The sequence below is a fragment of the Falco rusticolus genome, chromosome 8 (assembly GCF_015220075.1).
Source record: "Falco rusticolus isolate bFalRus1 chromosome 8, bFalRus1.pri, whole genome shotgun sequence".
Classification (NCBI taxonomy): domain Eukaryota; kingdom Metazoa; phylum Chordata; class Aves; order Falconiformes; family Falconidae; genus Falco; species Falco rusticolus.
In genome coordinates this window covers 57,631,492-57,649,778 of record NC_051194.1, presented here as the reverse complement: position 1 = coordinate 57,649,778, position 18,287 = coordinate 57,631,492, and the positions used below count along the sequence as shown (strand labels likewise).

At 42.4% G+C, this 18,287-nt stretch overlaps 1 protein-coding gene across 9 annotated transcripts in view; it reads left to right on the top strand.

Moving 5' to 3' along the window:
- Positions 1-18,287, top strand: part of AGAP1 (ArfGAP with GTPase domain, ankyrin repeat and PH domain 1) — a 382,678-nt gene that overhangs the window by 283,189 nt on the left and 81,202 nt on the right. For all 9 annotated transcript variants that reach the window (XM_037397858.1, XM_037397852.1, XM_037397857.1 and 6 more), the window contains one exon: positions 7,944-8,105. In XM_037397858.1, coding sequence (XP_037253755.1) covers positions 7,944-8,105 — 162 coding nt within the window. The remainder of the gene's footprint in view (positions 1-7,943; positions 8,106-18,287) is intronic.

Sequence of the window (18,287 nt, the reverse complement as noted above, 5' to 3'; positions counted from 1 at the left end):
TCTCTATTCTGTATCTGTTGATGGCCAGGAGAAGCGATGCCCATAGCATCACACGACCAATTTGCAGCAATTCAGGGTGACACCATGTAAGAATTGCATCTTCTCAACAGATCTGATGCCGTCCAGTGAAAATGTTATGCCAGAAGAATTAAAGACATCCCTTATACATCTAGACTGTAGATCTCTTACGCGGGAGCCATGCAGTTAGTTTGCCTTGGGATGTGGTAGCATCCTGCAACATCTGAGACTTGCATCTCATTCTGGTTTGTGGGCCTTATGTATTCAAATAACTTGTCATGCTTGGTCTTTTCGCAGGGCATATTCAGCATATGGCAGAAAAGGAGGCAAATGCAAAGATGCGTCTATGTAATGGGAGTTAAGATAAATTAACAAACTGTGTTAACTCAGGGGGTAGTTTCATACCTCTGCCCCGACCTAAACCTGCTTTAGGCAAGATGAGTGAAGGGAAGGAGAGATTAGCATCTCGTTCCCGGTTCATGTTCTGAGGCTTGCAGGTCCTCTGAAATACGGTTGGTCCTGTCTTTGCTTGTCACTGTGTTGGTGATACAGGAGGGTTGCTTAGGAAGGGATGTTTCCTCTCCTTGTGTTGTGTCAGGTGGTGAATTCCTTCTGCGGTACAAGGAGCTTGCTTCGTAAGATGGCTTTGAAAGGGGGTTAACAGGGATACGGTTGCGTCTTTTCTTGCTAGCAATACTTCAGTTTCTAGGGAGCAGGATGGTGTTTTGCTAGCACTGTAATACACCACTCCTTAGGAGGGAAAATGTAGTGAGCAATGTACTTTTGTGGGTTTTTTTAAACACTGTATTGCATTTTTGCTTTCATGCTTCCTTTACGATGTCCAGACATGGCGTGTTAGTAGGAAACGAGCTCGAGGTAACTATGTCTTTCCATTAGATAAGGGAGATTGTAACAAGGGTCTTAGTATCTCTGAAATTATTGAAGCCAGTCCTTCCGATATCTGTGCCTTACTGTCATGAGACTGACGTTCTCTCACAAGTCTGTGGATGATGTCCCCGCTTGTCACAAAGTGGCTTATTAGGCTGCCGAGTGGAAACGGTCCTGTCACGCCAAACATGCCTTCAGGTCTGCTTTGCTTGAGGCATGCTACCGCGTATCAAAAGCCAGACCCTCCTAAAGCAGGGAGATCTTTTTTTGTCAGGACGGAAGCTTTGTTTTTCTTATTTAATTGAAATTGCTATTAGAGGGAAGGAGGCAGTAACTTGGGCATTCAGTGGGGCTTGCTGTACATGACAGGATAGCTTTGTGATTCACAGGCTCTAGGCACAAGGCTGGGGAAAAATGGAAGACGCCGTGGAAAGAGAATACTCCTGAGGCTTTTTCATCTCCATCCCCCAGTTCTGCTCAGAGCTTCCTTTTAATTTCGTTCAGTGCAGCAGGTTAATTTAAGCCCTCGATAGCTTGAGTGTCCAAGCTGAATTCAGCTAAGCGATGACCAGATGCGCCCGATTCCTACCGAAGGAACAAGCTCTGTGTACTTTTAAAATATTTGCTTTTTTTTTTTTTTTTTCCTGTAGGCTGTAATCTCGTGCCACCCCTTCTCCCCCACTCACAAGTGTTTACTCTCATCCGCAGACTTTTGCCAAGCCACAGTTTTGAGTGGATTTTAATGTCAGTCCTGTACACCCGTGCCCAGCTCCAGCCTTCTGCAGTCGCTGTGCGATTGCAGCATCCCTTTAACTTCGGTTTGAGGCAGAGGAGGGATATAAAGAACTTGATAGAACATTTATGGTAATAGCTGTAAAGGGAAGCTGTAGAGCATTGGATTTCACAGCCAGAAAAATCTCAGCTCGGGGAAATGGGTCTGAAATACAACTACAGATGGTTTTAGTCTATTGCTTCCCCTGTTTAAATAAAAGGATTGCTTTTTTCGCCTCTATTTAAAACACATGTGTAGAAGATGAAAGTGTCCAGCTATTTTTTTATTATTCAGTCCACCAGCCACCGACATCTTTGCCTTATTTCATTTCAGCACTAATGGCATAGTAAAAGTTCTGAAATACCCTCTTTGGATTCAGCCTTCCTTGGGTCGCGGCAAAGATTCCTGCTGCATTCAGAGCTGTTGCTGTTGTTTTCGTCATCAGCGCTTTGTTTTTCCCCTTGAACCTGGTGCTATTAATTGTGTTGCCGCTTCTGCTCTTTAATTGATCCCATTCACCGGTCCCGCTTTTGTAACGTCTGACTTCTTGTCGCTTTGACAAATCAAAAACCCAAATTAGTCAATCTCCAACCACTTGAGAATAAGGCTGCGTTGGGGAGCTGGGCTTGACAAAAAAGTCTAATTTCACTTTGAAAGCCTGTTGGAAAATTTTAACAAGAAGATGCAAGAAAAATGTAAACCAGATCAAGCTCGACTTTGGTCTGTGGAGAATAGTGTCACCTGTTGAGTTTGTTTCAAGTTTTTGTAAATAGATGATTTGACAAAAATATGAAATAAATCAAAAGGCATGAAGATAGAAGAGGTCAGAATATCCTTGTTTCCGCTGCAGATGGTTACACAGAAGAGAGAGTTGTGTGTGTGTGAGAGAGAGAATAGGAACCGTGGGCCAAAGATGAAGCTCCGCTCTCGGATTTTTGAATCTCAGCCTTTGTGCTGTGCTATTCCCGTCCCTTATATGTTGCTTCTTTCCCTCATGCTTTTTGCACCCCCAGCCCCTTTTACCCTGGCTTGGGGCACTCATACCTGCTCATTGTCCCTCATTTTCTTCACCTCCTTGACTCCTGCGCTGGTACGTGCTGCAGCTCTGCTGTGTGGGCACTGCAGGCGGGGAAGGGAAAGCGGCTTCAGTCCGACTCCCAGGCACAGCCTGGGCAGGTGCTTGGGAATTTGCCATGCAAGTCAGTTGTGGTACTGGGCTGGGGTACCAAGGAGGCACAGCCTGGGTCTGAGCTGCATTTCCTACCCTTTTCAAACCCATGAGGGCTCTCACGATGCCCTTGCGAGGGCGCAAATGGAGTTGTCTTTGAGATCTGTTTGTGGAGTGCCTGTGGCTTACAAATAATAAAATTAGAAGGAGGTAGGAAGTGGGACTTGTGCAGAATATTACCTTTGACAAACAACACGTAATACTGCAAGAGAATACAAATGCGAGTGTTTCAAACAGCAAATAAAGCACACTACAACAGCACAGCCCTTGAGACTCTTCTGAGAAGGACTGGTTGGTTTCTTTTTTCATGTAATGTTCTGTCTCGTAATTCTGGGTTGTAGCTGTAACATCTTCCCTTCCGCCTCTTGTTTCTCCTACCAGAATTTGTCATAATTGAAAGGAATTTCTCTTTACAACCGTAACCACAAAATGCATCTAGGAGAGAGGCGGGCGTGGGACTTGCTTTGTGGAGTAAAAGCTGCATTGGCTTGTTTTGTTTTGTTTTGTAATTTCTAGCAAAAAAGGACCGGACTAGAACAAGCAGAATCTTTGTCTTCCCCGTGTGTCATGTGCCTATGGAGAAAAATCACCACGCTAACAACAGAGTGGCCGGGTTTTTAATATGCCATCTCTTGATAGCTTGTAAGGGATTTGGTTACCAGGTGTCACTTGTTGCTCCTGGGCGTAGAATGAGCTACTGTATATTTCAAAATGGCCTCAAATAACTTGCGCGGATGTAAACTTGGGCTCCATATACTCTGAACTGACTATTTTACTAGTTTTTCTAGAATGAACACCCGTATTTTGTCCTACTGGCTTGTGTAGAAGCTCTCGCTATCCCTTGGCATAAGCTTGGCATTATTTCATGACCCTGCCAAGCTAGAAACTCACCTTTCAATGGGAAATGGGTTTTCTCGTCGGTACAGAAAGTCACTGAACATGGACAGGAAATTCACAGCGTCCTCCTTACCACCTCGTGAGCGTGCGGAGGTAAACGGCAAGGACACGGCTCGTGTCAGCTCTCCCTTACAGCTGAGAGGAGATAATAATTGCACTGGGGAGAGAGGGCAGGGAACAAGGCTGGCTGTTTGCCGGGAGAGGGCATGGGCGGCTCTAGCTCGCCTCTGTAGGTTGCAGGCAGAAGCAGGTGTAGGCTGGAGCACGGTGATGCTCCGTTTTGGAGGAGAAGACATTTTTCAGCAGCGTGTTCCTGCGCATCACTTAGAAACGTGGCCCAGCAGTTGCAGAACGGAGGATGTGCTGGTCAGGACAAGCCCAGCTACGTGGCAAGGGGAGAGTTTTGTCCTTAATGTTGTGTAATATAGATATACACCCTGCAAATGATGACCATCATCAAGGAGAGCTGCCCGTACGGTCCATGAAAAACTGCAAAGCTAATGATGGGCTGGGCAGATAATCGTGGGAGAGTTAATTGTAAGGTTCGATATGGCATCTTGTCAGCAGAGATAAGTTGTCACGTTTTCCACTTGAGCTGAAACTAAATGATTGTAAAATAAGTTATGAGTGTCCTTGGGCCTGTCTGCCAGAATGATGGCTAAGAATACATTCCTGGCCCATCAGTCTCAAGCAGCCCGCTTGATATTTATGCGAACTGAATGTTATTTTATTCCCCCTCTAGTCATGCTTGTCAGCTTCCCGAGTGAAAAGTGAAACTGCTTCTTTGACTCATACTTCAAGTATTGAAGCTCGGAGAGGCTGCAGATTGTTATTATTATTACTAGTATTATATATTTTTTCGGGTGTGCGTTGAACATTGATGCCCGATTGGGAAGAACTAATGGCTGACATTGAACGTGCGGGATGGCTGCAAAACAGCCCATCCCAGCCCAGTGAAACGCGTCTTACGAGTTCCAGTGCCTCTGTCAAAGCTGGTTTAGATGTGGAGTAATGAGGCGCTTGCTTTTTTAATTTGGCGTGCCTTTTTCCTTGCCTTTTTTTTTTTTTATATATATATTTAATAGCGCCAGCAGTGGTCGTCTGTTCTCAGGCGTGGTAATTGATACAAAATAAAATGCATTATTTGTATTCAGTCAGGAGTATGAAATTGCATTCAGCGGGCTGAAGCCTGAACTCATTTACAGTTTTCCGAAGCTGGGCTTTCAGGAGCCCTCTTTTCAATTTGAAGAATACCTTGTCAGGCAAGAGAAGTAGTGGGAAATGGGAAAGCACAGCATGTAAGCCTAGCGCCTTTTGATTGCTCATATTTTAAACCAGGAGAATGTTAAATAACTTCCATCTTCAAAGGGTGGTCTTCGAAACCGGGAATACGGCGCATTAATACACCAACAATATCAGCTTGGCACCCATTTACGAGCAACTCGCGTTTCTTCGCTGGTTGAGGGGGAGGGAAAGCTTCGGGCTCTTCACTTCAGAGCCATTTGACCCAAGGACAGCAGGTTATTACCTGGAAAGGGCTGCGGATCACGAGGATTTACCATAGGAGGTTAATTCTTCAGCTCTCCAATGCGAGTAGTCGAATCGTACGTTCCTCATTTTTCAGAGCTCGCAGGCAGGTTTTGTTGGTACAATTTATAGCCTGGAAATTAGACTAAGCTGCAGTAAGCGTACAGATCTACCGTAACGGTGTTTTTTAACAAGGATCCTGTTGAAAAATATATTCTGTGGTTTTGCGCCAAGGTGTGGTTTCTTCACCATTTCACAGGTCCCAGCAGCGTGGTTGGCGCTGCTGTTGCACGCGGCGATGAGCGCAGCCCTCAAATGCCTGTTTGGAAACGAGCTTTTTGAGAGGTATGGGAGACGGTAGTAGAGCTGGTGTTTCCTGAATTATTTTTTTTTCTCCCCTTGAGTAAAATGGGATAATTCTTTCTGAATTGAAAGCTGAGCGTGAGGCCACTTGCCTCATATTTTCTGAGGGGAAAAAGCGAAGCACTTTGAGACGTTGTGTCAGATGTAAGCCAGCCTTCCTGGCTGGTGTGCTCTCTGGGACTTTTCCATGATATTTATAAATTTTCAGGCTTTTTCGTAAGCAAGTGAAAAATCCGGGAGATGTGTTCTTGGTGCCCTGTGGCAGACCTTGCTGCCGCAGCCAGACCTCTTCTCAGCCAGCGCCCAGCCCTGTGGCTAGCCTGTCTCAACACGGCAATTTTCACATCATTGCTGCAAAGGGGAGCGGGGGTTTGCGTGGGATTTTTTTCTTTTAAGTACCCAACGTACACAACCTTCTCAAGTCTCAGACTGGAGGTCAGCTTGGACTAGTCGTTGTCCAAGGATGATGTCTAGGACTGTCGGTAGCCGGCTTGCATCCGTGGTCATGCCTTTGTATTGCTGGCATGCTCTTCTGCATCTTCTCTTCTTCCAGTGTTGAGGAGCCACGGGTATCCATGTGCCCTTTGCCAAGAGCGTGCTGAGCACTGGCATGGGTTCTTCTCAGGGTTTGCCTTCCTCTTCACCTGGAGAGGCGCCAGCCCCTGCAGGATAACTGCTTTGAGCATTTATAAGTCAAATACTTAAGATCTCCTATACAGATACACAGTAAATACATTCCTGGGGTTACTTTTTGTGGTTAAATACTTGATGATCGTTTTCGCAGTAGTGGACATAGGGAAAAGAACAAAAAGCCTTAATATAAAGCTTATGTTTGATTTGGTCTCTGTTGCCAGGCAGTTAGCTACAAAATTTATCCCCCACTAATAACATGCAGCACAGCTTTGCTTAGTGGATAATTAGTAAGTAAACTTTATTAGGAAAAAAACCCAAAGTATTTCTTTGTCAAATAGACAGTAGTAGGGGAGTTTAGCTACTAAAGAAAAAAAAAAAAATCAAAAGCTGCTACTTAAATGGTCTTTGGCTTGATATTTTTCTGACGTATTAATTCATCTTTATTGCAGTCCTGGTATTGCACTTCAGTGCAATATGGTCTGTAACCAAGGGTCTGGCAACAGCTTCGCTTTACATGATAGCAAGCACTTAAAGTATAGGATGTTATACTAAATTTTATAATTAAAACCAAAGCCAAACCAACAAAATAGGAATGCATTTAGCACTAACCATAGCCAAAAGATTGGTTGCTATTAAACTGAAATCATATTACCAACCTTGGGGGAAAATACTGGATTAAGTTTACTTGAGTATTTGCTGTGTGAAAGGACCCAGATGCAGAGTGACATTTCAAGTATATCTTCATTTCCTAAGCTTGTGTTAAAGATGGCTGTTAGATGGTTCTTGACTCAGAACGAGAAGAACTACTCAAAGAGAAGGCGTTTGTGTATTACCAGCCATTACATGGACCGGGGGAGAGGCTGCGGGTCCGCTTAGGAGAGGGGGTTGTCATCAACCTTTAATTTTGATTGATTGAGTGAGTGAGTTAATTGATGGGGGAAAGGAGGAAATGACTCTGTCATTAGTTCTTAAAACTGTTGCATGTTAACGCTGCCATCACCAATACAGTGGGAACCTAAACACACTAAACGGGATTATTTTTTTCATCCAAAGCAGGTAGTAAATGACCCTTTATCACAATGTATTAATGGGGTAGGCATGCATTAGTTACCTTGTTTTCCCCCCTTTATTGCCAATCGCCACCTGTCTATGTGTATCAGACTCTTAATGAAAGCAGATAGGCTTCAGAGGATGTTGGGGTATCTCCGTTCCATTAAAATGTATTAAAATGTCCTAGCGTTACACAAGTCGATTTGAGGATCAGTAAGATCTTTGTAAGAAAGAGTAATTGGAAGTAATAAAGTGATTTCCTATTGTTTTCTGTATGTTCCAGCTGGCCTGCTTCTAAAATTGATGCAGAGTCCTGTTGATTTAATAGGACTTGAATGAGAACTTTGGCCAAGTTACTTTTTTATGCCTTTTTGAAAAAGTATTGGGTATTGTTAGGAGGCTCTCCCGTAGACTTGGGAAGTCAGTGAGCTCAAGAAGCTGCTAACAGACAGCAAGGGGATTTATATCTTGAATTCTAGAATTCTAGCAATCACCGATTTAAATTATGCAGTATTTTTTTCCTTTTTTTTTTTTTTTTTTTTTTCCTTTCTCTCCCCCAAACTGCAGATACTGGGTTAGGAGATTCTGTGTGTTCAAGCCCAAGTATATCCAGTACAACAAGCCCCAAACTTGATCCACCTCCTTCACCTCACGCCAACAGAAAGAAACACCGCAGGAAGAAAAGCACGAGCAATTTCAAAGCTGATGGTATCTCAGGCACAGCTGAAGGTAAGCTTACTCTGTGGTGGAAGTCTGAATTTTGAAAATACCATTCCAAAGAGCATTGTTAAGTACAACTTAACTACACAGTTGGCTTTGAACACAGAAAGATTAGAGAATTGTACTGAAGTAGAGAAATTAAAGGCTCGTCTTTTAATGATGAAGCTCAGTAACCTGAGGCATCACGATGGTGAATTTGGCTGTCTGAAACATGTTTGGAACTGACTTTTTTAATAAATAAAAAAACTGTCCCCAAGTTAACATGGAGCACCATTAGCTATAAAGGTAAGGAACAAGCATACATTTAAAGTTGAAGGAAACTTGTAAAGAGAAGGAAAAAGTCATTTCACTCAGTAGCCCATGCATCACGTTAGAACTTGTGTATTTTTTTTTCAGTATTGCTAAGTCTCGTGTTATCACTTCTCCTTAGACACATCCTGAGCTCTAGAATTGCAGACGCTTCTGATGCCCGTTATTGTTTGAATATTCAGCTGCTCATGGAAAGATTGTGTTATTTGAGGATAAAACGGAAAAGGGGAGAGTTTAAATGTTTGGGTTCTTTTTTAAGAACCAGAAAGCAAAAGCCAAAAAGAACTTTTTTTCCCTTAGTTTAGCTTATATTTCCAACGCGAACACTGCTATAGCTGTTCAATGCTCTTCTGAAGGGGTAACAATGTGTACAGTAGCCAGATATGATATAAAACATGCTTGTATCTTTAGAAAAGAAGAAAAGAAACATGCTAGGATTCAACCAAAAGAGCTCCAGAAAAAAGATGAACAAGGGTAGTTGGAAGGCTTAGAAACTGGGGAGTCAACATATAAGGAGAGATGAAAAACGGAGACAATGGAATAACATTGTCGGAAAAGGGGAGTGTTGAGTAAGAAAAAGATGTGGTTGTAAGCATCGAAGAGTAAAAAACAGCTAATTCAGTATCAAAGAGCGTTGGAACAAGTTCTGAAAAAAGGATGACAATTGCAGACAGCTGAGGAGACATTAAAAATAGATGTGATAATAGTATACAACTGAGAAGGGGCATGTTAACTACTACTTAGTCATCCTTATTTTCCATTTATTTAATTTCTCAATTGCACTTCTATCACATACAGAATTTATTTCCCCAGCTATCTATACAAATCCTTTTTTAAAAGCCATCAGCTTTTTTTCATAATACCTCCTGTTGCGTTCTCTTTCCAGTCATTTAACTGTCTTTACTGTTAGTTTCCCCCTAGTTTATGGCCTGAAGCCAAATTTTGTTTTAACCTTTCATTTTTAATTTGTTGTCTTCTTTTATTTTTTTTTATTTTTTTTTTTCTTTTAACAATCTCCTTTACCTCACTTATTTTCATACCTCAGTGGCAAGTTTATGGGCGATTTTTCAGAGCACTCACCACTGGTCCAAGACTATTTTGTTGCAATCAATATGAATCAAGACCAGCTGGATATCAAGAGCCTTTGAAAATCTCTTTCTAAGTAGTTAATACTTGTATGTTTTCTTTCTCCTGGGGAGATTATTTTCACAAGTCACTGGAGCTGGAGCCTGTGTGGTCCTGGACTGCAGGCACAGACTCCTGACCTGCAGTGAGCGACGGGAGATTTGCAGTTACTGTGCGTCTTGCCCTGAAGTCCCTGTTCTGATGGGAGTGGGGAGTTACGTGCTCCTTCATCCTTCTCTGCTTTCTCTTGCTTTTCTCCTTGTCTTCCAGCATCATAACATGCTAGTCTGAAATCCGTTTGTAGTAACTCAGCAAAGTTGTCCCCTCCCATATAAATGAGATTAATATGCTTTCAGAAGGGTGAGAACTGGCTGGCAACCACCAAGTAACACACAGGGAGGCTTAAAAGTAGTAGTGAGTGCCAATGCTTGCTTTTACAATCCTTGAGTCTTACATCAGCCCATCAGCTTTCTTTGACCTGCCCCTTCTTACACGTTTTCTGAGATGGGCACTCTTTTCTGCATCTTGGGTGGGCTGCAGTGGTTGTTAAGTTCTTTATAACGTCTCATTTAAAGCACAACCCAGCGAAAACTAGCAATTGGCCACAAGAGCAGAATCACAATTTCCTACACGGCATCCTGGCCACGTGTGAGAGGAGCTCTGGGTATCCTTCAGCAGACAATTAATCTTACTGGCCCTTGAATCCTTAGCAGGGTTGGGAGGAGACAGCCAGCCTCGTCTGCCCACAGTAGCTGAAGGAGAAAGCAATGAAGCACGCTTGAGTTCCATGTCCTTTTAGAAGGGCACCTCCTTCCCATTAAGTACTTTCTGGAAAGACTAACAAAAGCTGGGTGTTGCTTTTTCCAAATCCTGACGTGGACACTTGCAAACACTGTCTGTTTTTTCTGGTACTTGTGTTGGTGCAAGCCAGAAGTTACGTTTGGTGTGCTTGGTGGTTGAGCAGGCAGGTCGTGTCCATCGCTCCGAGCTTGCTGTGGTGCTGAACGATGGGAATAACTCCAGTCCTGGGACAACCTCTGTCACAAGCCAGACTGCTGCGAGTAGGCTGTGTGTCAGGCTGTTAAGAGTTTTTCTCCAAGTAGATGAACGCAGCATTTTCACATCTGTCTTGCAATTCAAAGCAGTTTTCAATTCAATCATTCAGCCTTTCCACAGGAAAGGGCTTATTTCCTTGTTCTCCAGCGCTTGGCTACAAATCTGTCCGATGACCTAAAAGATTTCCTTTTTGATTTTTCTTCCTCCACACCTGCCCTCAGTGTAGATTTAAACCCTCAGAGGATTCCTGCGGTTTTGAAGACCACAAATCCAAATTAAACAGTAAAAAGAAAATGTTCTGAGACGCATGCTTTGCCTTGGCAACTTTGCTCAGGTGTTTGAGATACAGAAAATATTGATAATTATTGAGAATGGGGTGCAGAAGACTGTGGTGATAATCGGGGGAGAACCTTATCTTTCTTCCTTCTGGAAACCCTGAGCTCACTGTGAAAAGGAGAAGGAGGAGCCGGATCCTCCTGCAGTAGCTATTTTCAGACAGTTACAATGGATCAGAATTAAATGATTTGGGTAATTCTAGATTTTATGTTGCCTTCCTTTGGGTCCAGGTGTTTCAAGTGTCGGCTTTCAAACAGAAATCCTAGGTTCCTTCATTTTTGTCTGTAGCAAAGCTTAGGTGTTCAATGAGGTTTAAATCTGGTCTTCAGCAAACTCTAGCGTTTTTACCACACTTTGTGGTCTTTTTTTTTTTTTTCTCCTTGAACGTGCCTGCTTTGATCATTGACCTCTGCCCAAGTATTCAGATATCACGATGATGGACACTAGTGAGCCCAGGGTGATTCACTAATTCCGAGGACTGATGCTCATCTCTTTTATGCCCTTCCATAAAGGTCATGCTGATTCTTCTTTCTCCGCACTATCTGCCCATGCACAACCCTCTCTTTCTGGGATTGATTCTTTCATCTTACTTGGCTTATCTTTCTGCAGGTTTTCTGAGACAATGTTTGCTGCAACAAAAATACTAAAGCAACTCTGCTGCCGCTGGATGAAAATGAAAATTCAGTTCCTATTTTGGAAAATCCAATTCTTGTGAAATTTTTCCAGTGCCATGAAACAGAGAGAGAAGTTTTTTAGTTCTCTGTACAGAACTTGTCACTGAAAAATTTTCTCGGTGTTTTTGAGGGTAACAGCAGGAATGCTTACATTAGGCAAGGTGCCAGGAACCAGCAGTGTTTTTCCCACCATGCTGTCTAAACTTGCTCAGAGCAGGATTATACGGTGCTGTGTTTCAAAGAGGCATTGCTGCTCAGAGCCTGGTCTGTTTTGGTACCCTTATGCTGCTGCAGTTAGTGGAACAGCTAGTGATAACAGGAAGGTTTTTCAGCTTGAAAACAAGTAGAAAAAATTGAAAGCTTTCTTGCAAACACTGGGAGAGGTCTTTCTGTGAAGAGTGTTTATTTTTCTTACTGCTGTTAGACAGTTTCAGAACTTCATGGCTATGCCAGCTGGAACTTGCCTACCCTCAGTCCATTTCTGAGATTTTAGGAGCTATGGAAAGCCCAAGGTATGGCCGTCTTTCAGCATCAGGTCTGGATTGTCCGTGTTCTTCAAGTTGTTTGATTGACTTAAGAGCTCTGGCCAGCGGGGCCAACACTGCTGTCTGCTGTAGGGCCGGTCCAGCTGCATCCAGGTCGATGGGTGAATCCGCTGCTTCGGTCAGGGAGGTGCGGGGTGGCTGCAGGCAAAGCACTGCCAATTTATGTTCCCGCTCAGCAGCACAGGCGAAACAAGCACAGCTCTGTGTTCCCATGCGTGCAGATGGAGCTGAGAAACAGGAATTGATAGCGCAGGAAATGTGATTAGCGACTTGGTAGGCTTTCCCAACTGTGTTTTCTCTGTAAATCTGTGTTCCATGTTGTTCTTCATTGCTGGTTTCTAAAGAACTTGTGAAGAACAAGGAAGGACCTTTTATGTTTCTTTTTAAAACTGTTTTCTTAACACAAAGATACTTGTCCTCTGCCTCTTGTGGAGTATTTGCTTTTCCCTGTACTTTCCTGACCTGTGCAGTCTAACCCCCAGCTCTAGGTGTACACTTTCTGGCTTGTAGCTAAGGATGAACCCCAGTTTTCTGTGAAATTCGGGTGGGTTTTTTTGTTTTGTTTTCTTGTGGTAAACTAGTAGAGGTATTTGAAAAGCTTGTGTTCTTCCTCTGCATGTTTTGTAACACTGGAGTTACCTGTTCCAAATCTCAGGGAGCACTGAAGTTGAGCTATAGTTAAGTTTGAAATGAAAATAGGTTAATTTGTTTTCTGTGGATGGAAAAACAGGGTTTAGTTAGACTTCTCATTTGTACTTTTAACAATAAGCAAAAATTTCACTGCTTTCGTCTGGTTTCTCAGCTGCATGAGGACTGGAGTCCAGGAGGGTGGGGACGAGGTGCAAAAAGCCAAGGGAGGCACCAGTTTATTCCCAAGACTTTTTGCCCACTTTCAGCCATCCCAAAACCAGAAGGACAAAGCAAAATGGGTAAATGCAGTTCTTAGCATTGGTCTCTGGAATATATATATCTAAGACCAGAAAATTTGATATTTTGTGTAAATCGGAAGCAGTACAGCTGTTAACTGAAACGCGGTATATGATGCATAAAAAAACGTGCGTGCGTTTTACCTGCAGTTTCTCACCCTAAGCTTTCCTTAGCACGCCTGTGATTTACCTGCTGGCATTATATGCTGAAATGATTTCAACATGGTTGGCTCTGTGATAGTCTTTTCCAGACAATTTTAACCTACATTTCCCTAGGTGCATAGTTCTAGTAAGTGTGCTGTAGCCAGGCTGAACTAAAAAAAATGAAATTAACCATCTATTAAGAAAAAAAAAAAATTGGGAATTTTTGGAAATTCGGTGGAAAGATCTCTGAGGCCTGTTCAATGAAACAGATGCAAACAATGAGCCACAGTTTTTGTGCAAAAGTAGATTCTTCATTTGACAGATGGACTTGACATTGTTAATGCTGATACTTATTTATAATACATCAAATTAAACACCATAGTGAAGGAATGTATTTTTACTTGGTGTTGTCATTATACTTTTTTTTTTGGCTCTTTATGGTCTGGAAGAAACCTTCTGATATTGTCAGAGGACAGCAGGTTCAGAAACCTTTCCAACACAAAAAGTCACAGCATCGTCACTCCCTTTTCTCTGCAAGGAAGATGTGAAATTTAATATCTTGACCTGCAGCAGCAGCAAGGGCAAAACTACTCACCTATTAAAGAGTTTGTAACCTTTGGAATCAAATCTATTAGATGTCAAGGTCCCTGTGTGGATTTTGTTGCTTGAAGTAATGCACAGAACTAAGCTGCCACCAAAACTTATTCAAGTAAAAGCTCTTTCCAGTCCGTTACATGATAATTAAGTATACTACCATGGTTGTACAGGCAAACTGGTATTGCTCACATAGGAACTCCACAGAAGTTACTCCTGGTAGTCTTGTCAGCCTAGTTATTTTACCTATAAATCAGTTATCAATAGTTACAGCGTACTATGGAATAGGAGTAGATGCAGAGGCGGTCTTCAAAAAGAGGTTTTTATTTCAGTAAAAAGGCAAATATTTGATCCTGTAAGATGGGTGAACATGTGAAAATGAAATTAAACATTAGTGCTGGCATTAGGGAAGAGTTTTCATTGTATTCCTGTGGCCTGTGTGTGGACGTATCGGAGTTAATTTAAGCTCGGTCATGTAGAAGCTGTTGTCCATCCGGCCCCACGCCAAATGCAAAGCCCATCCCAGCACCTTACCTGTGTGCACGGCCGCGGTGCGGTGGGGCTCAGCACGCAGGCTCAGGGCAGGGGCTTCCCACGGGCAGCAAAGCAGTAACACAAAGTCTGGGGATAAATCAGTAGGGGAAACCGGTTGCTCCTTAATTATTTCCATGCCCAATTTTTTTCTTTCACAGTTATACTCTTCTAAAAGTGGTAAGAGAGATCTTATGCTTTTTAATCTCCAAAAAAAATAAAAAAAACCCTAAAAAACAAATGCAGCCCTGCGTCATACTCCTCTTCTGTGTATTTCCATCCTCTCATGCAGTATTTCTGTTTATCTTCTGATGGACCGTTTACTAAGAGCAGGTTTTGGTTTTCTGCTGGTCTTTTAAGCGCCTGGAGTGTTAGAAAGGAAACGTTCCACAGTTTTAAAACATTCAGCAGTATTTAAAGTGAGATCAATACAAAAGTGACATTTCGACTGCAGCGTTGAATGAAGAAAGGAAGCATTTATTTGGAACTGGAAGGGTTTGCAGTACAAAGCAGATAGCAAGGAAGATTGGGGGTTTTTTAAATGAGTTTGTGATTCATTTAGGGTTACTGCTGAATTCTCTTCATATACAATTTGTTGGCCGTAATGGCATTTGTGTAGCCCTCCTGTGCATGACACATTTCAGAAATTTCAGCAAATAGCGTTTTGCTGGATTTCATACTGCACGGGGTAAAAACACGGTTCTGCTTTGCTAATCGTCACTAACTCTGGAGTTTAACAAGCTTGCTTTTGGTAAGATTTTTAGAATATGGCTTGATAATTATATACATCCTTATTTTTTTAATTGTCTCAGAAGAGTTGCAAGCCTTCCCTGATCCAGCCATTCTCTGCTTCAGCTGCTTCGTAGGTAAAAATTTCTGACAACAAACAAAAAAAACTCCACAACAACAAAAATCCCAGGCCTTACTTGTCATTAAAAATGAAACAAAAATGAGCCGAATATCTAGCTGTATTTTCTTCTGTCTGCATGAGAATTAAAAAAAAAAAAAAAATCAGCAGTATGTGACCATATTTGTTGTGTGTAATACCAAATGCTTGTTTTGATTTAAGCGTGCTGTGAGTGTCTCGGAGGTTATCACCTATTCAGTGTCAAAACACTCTTTGGTTGTAATTCCACTGATCATCAGTAACTTCGTTCACTGCTTCATAGGAGATGGAGCACTGGCCGATTTGCTGTACACCTGAGAAACAGGAGGGCAGAAATTAATAAAATCTAGACGGAATCTTCAGAGACTTGCTTTCAACCGAGGCATAAAGGTCACTTGTTGGGAAACCTTCTGCCTCAGTCGTCACAGCCTATCTGACATGAAAGGTTTGCTGCTGAAAGACATTTATGTTGATGCTGAGGAGTGAAAGACAAGGGAGGTGAAGCTGATCTATTGTTTTAACCTACTTCATTGCAGGCTAAACAAGTTGAAAGATTCCTTCTTCTCTTTAAAACCACCGTTAGCTGAGGGTTGGAAGAGGCTGCTGGTTGCGCCTACCTGGTTGAAAGGAAAAGTGTCACAGTGGTGGTCAGCAGGAAAAGGAATTCTGGAAAGGATGAATTGGTGATGGTTGTACACACCGGCACATCTGGGTAGCTAGAGAAAGATAACACTCTTTTCCCTGCCCCCCCCCCCCCCCCCCCCATTTGTTTGAAAAGTGGTCCCACTTTAGTACTTTCAGTGCTCTGCGTTGTAACTGCAAAAAGGTATGCTGTGCATCCTTGGGACGAGTGCTGCGCTCTGAATTGGCCTGGTTTCTTTGGAAAAGAAAGAAGTTTTAAGTAGCTTTATAACTGAATGAAAACAAGTGACACCTTAACATTTTACTGGCTTCAGGTAATTAGTGTCCTTAGAACTATGCTGTCAGCCTGAGACAGAGACCTTGATTATGAAAAAGGTTCCTGATGTCCACAAGATGATGTTTACAAGGTACCGAGAAGTACTTGTAAAATATTAATCCTGCTGAGAGAAGTTTCTTCCCTTTTGTTACTTAAGTGTGTCAACTTTACAAGTTCCTTGCCAGTTTTTCTAGAGCATAAGACCGTGTAATTTCATTATAAATCTATATACCTGAATTAAAATATCTTAAAAATAAAACAAGATTGGTAAGTATTATAAAGCTATAGTAAATGAAAAGACTAACATAAGGTCATTGAGTTGAGTATAACTTTGTTCTCCTGGTCACCACGTAGCTGAACTCCTCAGTCAGGGTGTCACAGTGTAAATGACGAGACTGCTTTGGCAGAGAAGGAAGACTGACGTTTTGAAGGATGCCTTGTGTACTTGAACTTTCCGTGCACTTGAACTCATCCACTTACTGGAACTGACCTACAGAGATACCTTGGGAAGAAGCTGCCTTTAAAAAGTGGAAGTTCTAAGTAATTCTCTTCAGAAGACCTTAAGCAGCTAAACCAGAAGCACTAGATTAGGCAAATAAGAAGAAAAATCCATGAAACTCTCGTAAAGATTGCAGCTTCTCCCAGGAAGCCCCCCAACCATGGACTGTTCTGGAAGGTACAGCAGGGTTCATGTTGCTGCTCTGCTTTTTGTAGGCATCTCTCACTAGTTGCCGATGAAAGCATTGCAGGCTAGGTGGACCTCGTGCCCCAGCCTGCTGTGGTTGTTTATACGGTCTGCTTCTCTACAGCGTGCCTTGCTAAATTGAAGTTTGCCTTAGGAGGCACCGGGCAGCTTTGTGAGGAGGGTTGGTGGGGTGCCAGTTGATTACAGGCATGCTTTTTTATTTGTAATATGGAATGTGAGATTAATGACACTGGCTTGATTGTGGAGGGTTGCTATCTACAGCTCAACCCGGGAATTCAAGGGGGAATGTGTCAATCTGATCTACCCTAGGGTTATGAAACGTGCTTTTGGCATTATGTAAGAAAGAACTCATACTCGAGAGGTACATGTTGAACAGAATGTAGAAATAACAAGTTAGTAATTTTTTTTTATTGCAGAACCCTACATTTGACTCAGTTATGGATAAGCCCTGAAAAATATATGCTGCCACTCGGTGCATTCTTAGGGCTAAGAACTGATGAACGTAGTGTTGGAAAATACTCTTAGTGTAATCAGCCACTTTGCTCCATGTCTGAAGAACCTCAGTGGGCAATGAAACCACATCTGGCTTTAAATCCCAGTGAAACAAGTGATGATCTTTCCTGAAATGCACAGCTTTGTCAGTAGTCTCCCTTCGGTGCTCCAGATAAAGGTATTCCAGGCACGGCATCTGGCAAGGGAGATGTAGAAAGTCTCATGTGATAGAAAGCTCGTGAATTTAGGTGTTCCTAATGCTGTCTGCTTACAGGGAAGTGAGTGGGAAGATGATGTTCTCAGCTGATTCCAATTCAAGAGTCTGCATACACAGGATTTGCCCAGCATCATGAGCCTGACACTCTTCTTTTGTACCTTGTGGGCTTCACGGGACTGGGGAATTTCCTAGTTTTAGTGCACACAGATAGACTCTATATTTTGCCTGTTGCAGCCAGATGCTTCCTCCATTCCCCTTTGATGCAGGTGGAATGTTTTGCGCTCTCTTCTTGGACTTTAGGATGTAGTAACAACCTATAGATCAAGAAACATTTTTGCCTTTTTTGTTTTGGTTCTTTGTCAAAATATTTGACACGGCTTTTAAAAAGCAGGTCCAAGCCAAAAGCGAGGAAGGTGATGGTGTATATGAACAATTTTACTAAAGAAGTTGTTGAAAATGCATATATTTCTCCCAGGAATTTTTCTTTAAGAAAAGTGGGCAAAGTGCAAAAGCCTGAACAATTTAAAATTCTTTCCCTTGAAAAGCTGGTGATTCTTCTCTTAATTTCCCTTTGTGATTTTGGTTCTTCCAAAGTTACCTATTCATCTGGAAATTTATGTTTTTAAGCTGGGGGGGAGGTTCTCGTTTCTGTATGTTAATGGGTTTTGGTTTCTTCATGCGATAATTTTCAA